The following is a 12,758-nucleotide window of genomic DNA, read 5'->3' as shown; positions in this document are numbered from 1 at the left end:
TAAGGAGTGTGTACAGTACATGTCTGTGTGAGTGGCCTTTAATCTGTAGAAGACAACTGAATGGTTTGTGTGAGGATGATCTGGTTCCCCTCACTCACGTTGGGAGCAGAGAACAGTGACGAATACGACCCCCGACATATGCAAATGTGTACTGATTCACACAGGCGAGGCAGAGTGTGAGTGTGTGTGTGTCCATGTGCATTCAAGCCTGTGTTTGTACATCTAAAATCTGCCTGCATGTGGTGGATGTTTGTCTGTGGCTATTTCTGTTTGCAGAATTTAATGTGCACGTGCCTGTATGTGTGTTTGGTCTGCTGGGAGCTGGTGTGTGTGATTGATGGGAGACAAGCTTACTTGGATCAGACTTGGAGAACGTGTCTCTGTCCAGCAGGTTTCTGAAAAACAAGAATACAAAGACACACGTTGACATAAAAATTAGTTGCACAGCCCACTTCAACAAAGAAAGTGGAACTACAAAGTTATTACATCACTAAACCTGGCCTAATTAGCTCCCTCACTGACACAGGCAACTTGCTTAGCCATAATCCTTCTGACTTGATTAACAAAAAACCATTTCATCCAGTCACTGAGGCAGTCACATTAAACAGACTATAAAATCAGGCATAAAGTGGAGCTCATTTATATTTCAAACATACAGAGAAAACAGGTGGAGGAGAGGACCTATTTTTCACTTTTTTGCAGTCCCTGGGTGCCAGCAACAACAGTGGAGGCTGCCATCAAATTTACATGACACTCTAGTCTTTGCTCTTTGCATGGGGAGGGATAAATGCACCAAAGAGTCCCATCACAGAGCAGATGCTCGGCACCACTGAGGTACTCCACGGTTAAACAGCTCTGAAGGAATTAAATATGCACACAAGACGACAAGTCACATCTGCCTAAGACCCGAGAAGAAAGAAACAGAGGAGCAGCTCAGACTCAGGAAAGGGAAACCCGGCCTGTGACGTCAGTGGGGGGGCCTTTGTGGTTTTAACTGTGTGTCATTTTCTTACAGTGTCCATGTCTCAGGAGGCGGTAGCAAAGGAAGACAGGGATGAGGCTGACACCACCCAAAGGGGCTGAAATAAACCCTTCACTCACTCACTCACTCAGCTTGTACTCCTGCCAAATATTACATTAAAATCCCATAAAGCTTTCATAGCGATAACCCAGAAAGACTAAATAATATGAGTGCATTGGCGATCGGCAGGAAGTCCAACAGGATACGTTACCCAAAAATCTACTGTTGTGGAGCAGCTGAAAGTATTTTGCACCACATCAAAAGGTAATACAGGCATAAAATGTATAAATATAAAACTCTATTAAAAGACATGTCAAATCAGAAGACTGATTCAGTGAGCACAATAATGGGAAACACCTTAAAATTGAATCCAACCCATTTCAACAAAGCTACCCATGATGCAAATGGGTATTTTCCTCAGGACCATTCTTCCGGAAGCTGTCCTGGCTAACAAACTTCATACATAAAAAGACAGTGAAGTGATTATAATGTTTGTACGACAAGATGTTTATGAGTATTATGTCCTTGTCAGCACACAGATGTCAGGTGATCAATAGTAATAAAGTGTGAAGATGTAGGCCTATACAAAACAGACTTGTAATATTTTGCAGCTCTAACATTTTAACTCTAATTCTCTAAATGATTTTCACCTATATGGTTTAGGTTAAGGTTTGCTAAGGTTGGTTAAGGTTAGGGATCAAACGGCAACCTTGTGTTTTGAAGTCAGACGTTTTGGATACACAACTATCCACCTTGACCTCCGCCCCAAGATGTTTTGTAGCTCTACGTTAATGTTATGCTACTTCCACCCACAGTCGGCATGATTATTGAGACAGAAGATATTATTTTGCCATACAAAAATAAAAGATAGTTATGCTGGAGAAAGAGGTCTGAAAATTTTCTAAGGATTTTTGACGCATAAATTGAACTAAGCCATCATGCTTCATGAAGTAAGAGCCACAACAAACTTTTTGCAGCCACTTTCCAAGCCGACAGTGTGATTTTGAGATACTTAAAAGGGATATTTTTTGTAGAGCATCACTTACAGCTGACAGAGAAAGAGAGAGACGAAGGGGGAGAGGGGGGGAGAAGCTCCAGCTATCATGCTAGCTGCGGGGCGAGCGTTCTGTCGCCCGTCCTGTTCTGTATGACAGGCAGCGAGTGTCTTGAAGCCGTTGATGGCTAGTGATGTATCTAGATCAGGCACTCGTGTTGTGCTGATCCCAGTGTGGCCCAGATGGTAAAACGCCACGCTCTGCTGCCTCGCTGTCAGGGCACGCCCACCGGCTTTCCCCCTGCCTTTGAGACCTTAAATAAATGATAATAAGTGAAGGAATCGGGCCTAGTCATACTGGGGCTGTGTTTATGACTGGCGGAAGGTCTGAGAGATTGTGTAGGAGTGAGAAGTGCCCAACTTCACCTGCCAACTGGGATAAATGTCCAATAAAAAGCAATACTGTAGTGTTGGCTCCCAGGGGAGTATGTGAGGAGGCAGGGAATAAGATCCAATGAAGGAAGGAAGAGAAAGAATGAGTGTAAGGAGTGTATGAAAGACAGGATGCAACTGTATGTGTGTGAGTGCTGGCAGAACCGCACACACTTATATCGTAACCACCGTCTGATTCATGCGCACCCTAGGACCTCCACGTGGCCCTGATAGAGACGGTTGACTCTTTAAAAAGCCCTTTCCAACGTGGGAAGCACGGGAAGCATCTGAGCGGTCCGAGCAGAGTGCCTCGTTGTTCATCAAACATTTACGAGAGCAGTCCCTCCTCGACACCAGAATTACATTTGAAATCCCACCAGTTACATCACAGCCACCTAAACATGGCAGCCGGAGCTTTAAATACCTGTATGTGAGAAAGGCAGGGAAGGGGGGACATCTGTGAGAGCAATTGAGATGAAATTTTTCAAGATGTTTTCTCTAAAAAAAACATTGCTTGCCTTCAGAGGTTTGCAACCAGACATTGAAAGAGGATCAAATGGGATTTGAGAGTGAGTGTGGGCTTGGGGAAATCACTTATTATTTGTTTTTTAATGATGTATTATTCCCCGTTTTTATTCATAATTTTTCCAGCAAATATCAGAAAAAGAGAAGTTGATGCATTCAAAGCAAAGATCCAGTCCATATAATGAACCATTTGCCTTGTGGCCATTGCCATATAGTATTAAAAGTAGAACCCCAGTTCTGTACTCCTTAGATAATGAGATGTTGAGAGCAAGTAAAGAAGTAAAAGCTTCTGCAAGCACCTTTGTACTGAGACAGGGGTGTTTGTTTTGAGTTAATCTGACAAAATCGGGCGAGAGGTGGAGTACACCCTGGACAAGGTCGCCAGTCCAGATTTTACTTTATATTTTATATAAATAGAAACTAGTTGAAGCCAAGGTGGCAGATGGCAAATACATTCTGGAAAATAGCAACATGACTTGGAAATGAGCTTGAGCTAAATTATTGTTTTTTTCTAAATGCTGTCTGGTGGCTAGGGAGAGCTACATAATGGCTGTTTCTGTTTAAACAAAAAACAACAAATTAAATGTTGCTGTTTAACACAAACTATCTAACTAATGGTGACGGCTGCAGTTTTAGTGCACGTAAGCTACTTTATCAGACACATTTGTCCCCAAGGATTACGTTGAGCCATTATTGCCTGTTTCGCGGCTACTGGCTAAGGCATAGTGCCAGAATATTTCGGTGAATTAAGGGTTTATTTTGACCCAACCAGAGTTGGTGATTGTTAGTAGAAAGACTAACAAAGACAGTTTTGGTGAGTTGATGAATTGTTTTTTTATGATAAATGTTCTCAATGGAGTCTGGAGGGCTGAAGAGCAGGGTTGTTTTGGTCTAAGATACTGGTGCTCTGGTGCGACATTAAGTGGCATTTCTATTTTCACCAGTAAATAGGATCATATACCTTTAGAGAGAGACAATATATATCAAATCCTAACTCTGAAACAGCCATCACCACTTTCCGCAACAGTTTTCAACCATTCAGCTTCCTCTTACTTACTTAAAACTGCTATGAGATGGATGTGAGTGCCTACATTTTTAGCATGGGTGGCCCCGGTAGGATTGGAAGCATTAACCCTGGCAGTGTTATTGCCAGCCTCCGTTCACCGGACTCCACAGGATCACAAGTAGCCAGGAAACCTTCTCAGTAAGAAAACCTCATGGCCTTCTCGCTTCTTAAAATTAGAGAGGCCCAGATCGCAGTGTGGGTAGTCACTCCTATCTTATATAGTATAGCAGTTGTCTGTGGAGCTATAAACTAGCTGATAAAGAGATCCCTGCTGTGAAAGAAGGCCCAATAATGAACAGCACAACCTCGTCCTCCTGGGAGGATAACACCAGATCAATAAGGTCAATTGAGTCTGAAGAAAACTCTGAGCTGTCCTGATCAATCCACATTTTGAAGCACCTGAGACACTCTCAACGATTTTCTCAGATGCTCAGTGTGTGTTTATATTAGTGTTCAAGGGAAAGTGTTGTGAACTTAAGGAATCCTTCTTCACTGAGAGAAAGTCACAGCATCAGCAGTCCATGTAAATTTGAGAACAGATATTAATAATGACTGTTGGAGCAACTTTGGAATAACAGTCTTCTACAAAATTACATTGAAACCTTAAACTTGATCCCCTCTGAGCTCTGAAACTATTGCCAACTGCAATGACACTAAGTATGAGCAGTATGGGTAAAATCCTCTTTCATAGTATATTGTAGTTTAGTCAAATTATCTGAAAATTCAATTCAGAAACAGTTTCTGGATAAAATAGCCAGTGTTTGTTTTTGAGCTAAAATGAATTGAGCAAATTAATTATCATATTGATGCAAAAATAACAATATTGCCCTGAAACAGTCATGCTCACTGGTTTGCAACATTGCCCAAAATTACCTAACATTACCCAGAGATTATAAAGAAAGAGCTACCAAAGGATAAGCAGCATAGCTGATGGTCGACAAATTCATTTTCTCATGATATTTTAATATTGCCCTAAATTACACCCACTTAAACCAAGAGCAAGTTCTATTTATATAATCAGAATATGGTGTTTATTTGGTTCATGATTTACTTAAATTATTGTTTCAATTGCACTGTAATTTAATTTCAATAAATGTGCTGCAAGACTACAATATCTGTCTTGGTTCAACTTATCAAAGGAATATAGGTCCTTTGTCGAATTAAAGATTTATTTACGTTCCCTTGAAGACAGATTAATTAATTTACTCAAATTCACTTTTAAGAAATACTGATCAATCACAGTGTGCAGTTTTTTTCTTCTGTCATAAACATCTTACTAACTGTTGTGGCAAAAATTATGCATACCATATATACATCATTTGTGAATATTTTGCTTGAAACACTGAAACCATAATGTTACCTAAAAATACCCCTCACTGTTTGACAGTATCACAGATTTTTGTACCTGCGTGTTCCATAACTTTAAACAACTACTTTGAGGACACATGTCCACACTTTCATTGAGTGAAATATTTAAACTAATTTGTTATTTCTTTACGCTAAATCATAGCAAACCCAGGCAAACTACCTACCTCGACTATTGTAACTCCCTATATACCTTTCTTAGTCTGAAATCAATTCATCGCCTACAATTAGTCCAAAACGCTTCAGCTTGACTTTTAACTTGCGAAAATTGTGGCCACACCACTCACAGGCATCCTTGCACCGGCTGCCTGTGTCGTTTAGGGTTGACTTTAAAATGCTTTTATTTACTTTTCAAGCCAGGCATGGGCCCCTCCCTGTATCTCTGAGCTTTTATCCCCCTGGGAGCCAGAACGCAGACTGAGATCCTCTGATCTGTGCGTTGCAAGTTATTCCAAGGTTTAGGCTACTAAAAACCAAAGGAGACAGGGCCTTTGCTGTCAGGGCCCCTACACTCTCGAACAATTAACCAGATGAGATCAGGCTCAGTCTGTCCCTGATTTTATCTCACTTCTTAAGACACATTTTTACAAAAAAGTTTTATTATTCTATTTTTCCTTTATTTGTGTATTAACTTGTTTATGTTTTATAGATTGTTTTATAGATTGACTGTTGGAAACCACTGTGGGATGCCGATTTTTATTCATCTTGTTATTGTTTTGCATTGATTGTTGTAAAGCACTTTGTTACCTGTATTATTATTACTAAATCAGCCAACATTTTTAATAATAGACCAGCCAAAAGGTGGAAGAGGCTAAAACTGTGTATGTATTTGTAAAAGTTGATATCTGTATCTTTCAGCTCAGCCAAGACAGAGCATAGTGTAACATTTGCAAAGTTATTTCACTTCAATCTACTGCAATAAAAAATATCATTGCCTGACCAGGTACTGTGAACATTAATACATTTTGTACAGAAATATACAATGAGCTCACCCTGGTAACGCCGATGAACCATTTCTCATTATAAAATAATAATTAAATAATAATCCCTTAAACAGACACCAGTTATATAGTGTATATTTACTACAAAGCATTACTGCAGGTTCAAAGCTGTATTTTATACTGTGATGTGTTCACAGCTTGTTTAGAAAGTCTAAAGTTCCTGGATTCTTTTAAGCTTAAAGCAAAATAACCACATTAAAATCATATATTGTGCTCAGCAGAAAGGCATCAAACCCTACTAATCAAGAGAATATCTTCAAATCCGTCCACAGCAATCACAGAGATAGAGGAAAGTGGTTATGCGAAAGATGAAAGCAGAGGAACAGAGGTGGCAGGAGGTGAGGTGGTTAGTAATGTGATGGAGCCATGTCGGCTCTCTGAGGAAACCAGGTGGAGCTTCGGTGGCTGGCTGGTGCCTTAATTAGGGCAAATGACTCCTTCCAAAACTCATTAATGCAGCTACTGAGCATGACCCCCACTGTGGTTTGGATGCGCCACATGAGACCAGCTTGATCTGCTGATTTTATGCTCTGTTCCACCTAAATGGTGGAGGATTTGTAAAAGACAAATACACTTTAGGCTGCAAAGCTACAAGGTGAAGCAACACTGAGAGGGTGAAGTGGTAGAAAACGGGGGATATGTTTAGTCTCATTTTATTTCACTTCTGTTTAGTAGTCAAGTTAGTAGTCAACATATCTACCTGATAATTAATGAGAAATATGAAACAGAGCGGAAATGTATGAAACAGGTATGAAACAAGAAAGATAAAGAAAAAAGTGATACATTACATAAACAAACTGTACCTAGAGGATGTTCTGCACCTAATTATAGGTGCTCGCTGCTCTGAATTCACTCTTGCTCATGACAAGACAGTGTTTTTTAAAAGTGTGCATTTGACTATGACTCAAGTATGAACCACTAACTGAAAGCAGCCATGTTACAATATGAGGGAAAACAGCAAAGTTTGAGAATACTAGCTATTTAAAGAACGTTTTTAAGCAAAACTGTTCATCTGGTCACCCTATAGTTAAGTAAATATGGTATATGATGTACACATGGCTAAACGAATAATTTTGTGCCAACTTCTTACTTGGGTACGTTTCTTCAGGTGCAAAGCGTTTATGCTGTAATTTCTGCTTAATGTTACAAATGCATGAGGCACTGCTGCCATCATAATATTGGCCTACTGCTTGTTTCTGTTTCCCAAAATGCACTAATGGATCTTTTGAGATGGCAGAATATAGAAGGGTTGGCACCATACAAACAATCTTCGGGTCAAACAATAAAATTATTTTGTGTATTATACTGTTGTCTCTTAAGTTCATCTTCCATGTTATTTGAGTTAAGGTCAGAATGTGTGTCTAATTCCACACTGTAATACAGTTTACAGTTTACAGTTACAATATGCACTGCTGTTGTTTTTGATACTACCGCCAAAGATGGCAAAGTCAAAAATTTTGAACCATTGTTAAAAGCCATTAAGATTTAAAACAGGGTTTCTGAGGATGGGATGATGTGTTGCTTTCTAGCAACAAAAATAAAAATAAAAATAAATATAAAAATAAACATTACAAAAAATGCATTTGGCAATAATTGCTGGACAGGTGTGTGTTATGAAGCAGATACTTAATACTATTTTTCTTGGGCAATGGGAATCGGAAACAATAGAAGTCCCTTTCTGAGATTGTGGCAGCATATCTACTTAAATGTAGCAGTGCTGAAATGATGAGTTGTGAATCAATTAGTTGATCGCCAGAAAATGTGATAATCATTTCTCAAGCAAAATTGCCAAACATTTGTTTGTTCCAGATTCTCAAATTTGCTTTTCTCCTTTTTATTATAAGTGTGAATTTACATTTTGGACTGTTGGTCAGACCACAGAAGGTAAGCCCAGTGCTCTGTAAACCTTGAGCTCTGTTAACTTCTTATTGGCATTTCTGACCTTTTATGGACAAACAATTACTTACTAATTACTAAAGAATCAATGTATTAGAATCAATGCATTAGAATCAATGCATTAGAATCAATGCATTAGTCAACAGCAGGGCCTTTTTGTAGCATTCAAACACTGAATACATGTTAAATACATCCTTATTCTGTCGGATGAACCTGTTTATATGGTGCAGTGATGTTGGCTGTTTGTGTACACTATGGAAATATAAGAAATATGCGCGCAGGATTCATTCTCTGCTCCAACAAGTCTTTCTGTCTCTTTCTTCACCTTCTTTGTGGAGAGTGCAAAATCGGCTGTGACACATCGACCGACCTATCAGCAGGTCAGCGTCCAGCTTCAATACAGCCACTTCATAACACGTCAATTCTTCAACGGGAAACACTTCCAAACCTTTTGTGCACAAAGGTCACGGCTATCTCTCCGCTGTGGACCGCTCAGATCAGATGACAGCCACACCGACGTGAACACCGTCATCTTTGTGCACAAACATTCTCCGAGGACGTATGCAGGGCTCATTTGATCCTGCTGCTCTAAAGGCCCTCCTGGCTCATAGTTTACCATCCATGCACAAAACTAATCTCTATCTGCATGTGTTTGTATGATCAAGGCCTTGTGATCAGGAGTGATAGGCGCTCATCAGTCAAACGGCTGTGTGCTGTTGCAGCAGACTGGGATATTTTCTTCTCACTGATGCACAATATTGGACTTGAGTTAATCAATCTGTCAGTTCTTCCGCTTGACTACACACGTGATGAGTGCGGCCATGGTTTGGATTTATTGAGTGAAGAAGGGCTTTCACTGAAGGAAGGGATCTATCTAGACTGAATGCTTCAGTAGCTTTGCCGACAAGCACAGATACCAAAGTGGGAAAATCACACCACCCACCAGCTCAGGGCTGGTAAATTTTGTGATAATGAGGCTGCTGATGGTTTCGACTATCGGCCATCAGCTCGGCAGCTAATTGTTGTCTTCTGTTTAAAAATTATCAAACTAAATGGTTAAGCAATGGATGTGTCCATTAAGCGATGGATGTGATGTATGGGGAAACTATCCCTGACACTCCATCATATGGATGAAAACATGGCAGCACTGCTATTCAGGGTAAATGTTTCATCTAGAAGTGCATCCAGTGAAAGTTTTATTTAAAACAAAAATGGCCGCGTGTGAAACTTTTTCAAAGCTATGCAGGTTAGAGCCATTACAATTAGTCAGTGAATCAATTGGTCAATCCACAAAATTAACTATTTTTATAGTCGATTAATTGTTTTTAAGTTTTGAGATGTGAGAATTTACTGCTTTTCTTAGTCTTACATAGTTGTGAAATGGTGCGAGAGACAGACATAAAACACTTTTTTTTGTCAAAATCGATCCAAGATGTCTTTTAGTCTCTAGTTATAGGTCATGCTCCGGAAATGCTGAACCATACATTTCCAATAATGCAAATCAATGGCATCTTTCATCAGACCTTCACTGTCTGTTAACCCCCAAACCTTCAGTTTGTTACACAGGCTTTCTGTTATAAATAAATACTAAGCCAAGAAGACAATATATTCTCACACTTGAGAATGCTCCTTCAGAGCCACTGAAGACTTTATGCAACTGTTTCCACGGGCTAATTAGTACTCTTCATGACTAGTAAACTAATTTTGAGGTATAAAATCAATGGAGTTCTCATTTAAGATGCTCTTTAAAGACCCACTGGGCTAGATGAGAGATTTCTGTGCCCCGATCATACAGTATGATGTTTCTCTAGAAACAATGTAACCATTTCCCTGGACAATTTTAATAGGTGCTAGTCCGTTAGTATCCTGTGATGGAAATTTGATATTAAAAAGTAAATTCAGATAGATAGATAGATAGATAGATAGATAGATAGATAATGAAGGCTGATTGCTGTGTTTTGTGGTGGATTTGTTGCCAACAGGAGAGCAAATTATGCAATAACTGAATTGAACATGACTGAATACAACATGATTGATAATATCGGCAAGCAGATTTATCGGTCAGACTCTAGTATACGTATTGTCTCATTCCCCGAGATATTGAGATATCCGTCACTGAAGTTTCTGCCACCAACTCAATACAATGGAGGTTTAGCAGGATTTTTTTTGTGCTTCTTACATTGAAAATTGACATTGTTGTCATTCTAGAGACAATGCCCCTCTACAGACTAGTAGACCATGGGAGCTACTATCTACTCAGAAATAGCACCTATGAAAATTATCCAGGTTAATGGGGACATTGTTTCTGGAGAGACATGTTGCTACTGAGTAAATCAGTAGCCATCTGCATGGCTCACTAAGGTTAACAGAAATTAATTTTCTGAGAGTAAGTTTTTTAGTGAGAAACACACGTTGAGTGATCATAGACTACAGTTCTCATTTCCAAGGATCCTAAAAGCTAATAACAAATCATCTCTACTCCACAACTTTCCATAGTGATAGCTAGTTTCATGTCTCTTTTGTGAGAGAGGTGACTTCTCTTTTTGTCCATCACAGATCATTTAGCTGTGTCAAAGAGCTGTCCAAGCTGTTATATCTGACAGAAACAATACATACCATAACTTGAAGGACCTATGAATCAAAATTCATTTACTACCATTGGATTAATGTCACTGCAGTTTGTCACCACACTGAGCATCCATCAATTTTCTATACAAAACGTGTTCCTAGTAATGGTCACATGGGCCAGAGATTATGCATTATGACCGCATGTATATGAGAACAAGCATTTTTTTAAGAAAACATTGATGACTCATAACTTTTAACAGAAGAGCTTTTTTTTCATGATGCCAGCATTTCAACAGAACAATTATTTTGTCCAGATGGTGACTTCCTCATTTTGGATGAAACCTTTTCACAGACTATGATCTCAAGGTCATTACCAGGCTGACTTCTTCTGTCGAGCCATTATCAGGCTTTTATCTTAGACCGGCATAAAACAACAACAGCAGCTTGGTCTCCTGCAGCAGCTGGCTGATTTTAAGCCAGTGGAAACATAACTCTATCTTTATTCTTCCATCCATTATGTGTCTCAAAACATGTTTACAAGATTTTTTAAAAGCACAACTAAGTCCTAAACCTTTAGAGCTGGATGATGAATTTAAAGATGACGTTGATTAATCGATTAGTCAATACGCAGAAATTTAAGCAGCAACAATTTTAATAATCGATGCCAACAACTTGGTGGTACCAGGTTTTCATATATGAGGATTTGCAGCTTATCTCTGTACTAAACTAAATATCTTTGGGTGTTGGGCTATTTGTCAGATCAAACAAGCTATTTAAAGACGTCACATTGGGTTTCAGGAATTTTTGAGGTACATTTTCAGTACTTTCTTACATTTTACAGACAAAATGATAAATCAAAAACCCCAAAAAATTCTCAAAGAATCATCAACAATGAAAGTATTAGTTAGTTGCTGCCCAAGGGGCCTTCATTAGTTTACACACAAGAAAATGATCATTGACAGTGTGGATATTATGATCAAATGGTAGAGGTGAACAGTGAACACTTTGCTGTAATAAAGCATTTAGTGGAAAAGCTAAATTACAATATCAAGATATCCAAAACCCCAGATAAAACAGTCTTCTATCTCAATACTGTCTTGAATTAAATTGACGGGGGATAAATTTGATATGAATAAATGGAATGAATGCAGATGCTTCCATACAGGACAGGCGAATTCACTGAACAGTTGTACAGCTGCAACTAACAAATAATTTTCTTATCCATTAATCTGCTGATAATTTTCACAAAGTGCAAGTTGTGGTATTGATGACATGTATTGTTTTGTCCTATCAAGAATCCAAAACCCAAAGATATTCAGTTTATATTTTTCAAGGAACTAAATTTGGAGAGACATGTTGCTATTGAGTTAATCAAATGTTATTTTTTAGAGCTTTAGATGTCTTATGTGACCGTAAAGTCAATATGTTTGGTTTGTATAACCAAAAAGGAGTAAATTAAAAGATGTCACGTTGCGCTTTAGGAAAACGTGGTGAGCATTTATTCCTACTTTCTGGAATTTTATTGACCAACGGTAAGAAAATAATCTGCAGTGTGATAGAAATTTGATATTTTACTGTGTTTACTGTTTCACCCTGCATGCTTCATTATTATAGACCAATGTTTGACTGTGTGGTTTTTGATCATTTTATTATGTTACAGCTAAGTGAAGTTTCCCACGGGAAAGATGCTCGTTAGAGAGTTTTCTTATCTGACCGTCCTTGATAGGCCTTCATCTCAGGACAGTTGGTCCCTACTCCCTTCCTCCCTAACATAGCTGAGTAATATAAAGTCACCTGTTTCTTCACTGGCGCTTGGTCTTACACTCTGCAGACTGTTTGTCTGTATGACCCTTTGAAAAGAATAAAACCCCGAAAAGACGTCTAGATGGT

At 38.9% G+C, this 12,758-nt stretch overlaps 1 protein-coding gene across 1 annotated transcript in view; it reads right to left on the bottom strand.

Annotated features, from left to right (window-relative positions):
- Positions 1–12,758, bottom strand: part of LOC119893721 (copine-8-like) — a 60,752-nt gene that overhangs the window by 46,740 nt on the left and 1,254 nt on the right. Inside the window, exon 2 of the mRNA XM_038706051.1 lies at positions 355–395. Within this exon, the coding sequence (XP_038561979.1) occupies positions 355–395 (41 nt within the window). The remainder of the gene's footprint in view (positions 1–354; positions 396–12,758) is intronic.

This window comes from Micropterus salmoides, unplaced genomic scaffold, assembly GCF_014851395.1.
Source record: "Micropterus salmoides isolate LMB-PRFRI ecotype aquatic unplaced genomic scaffold, ASM1485139v1 Ms_hic_scaffold_8, whole genome shotgun sequence".
Lineage (NCBI taxonomy): Eukaryota > Metazoa > Chordata > Actinopteri > Centrarchiformes > Centrarchidae > Micropterus > Micropterus salmoides.
This window is presented reverse-complemented; position numbering and strand designations above follow the sequence as displayed.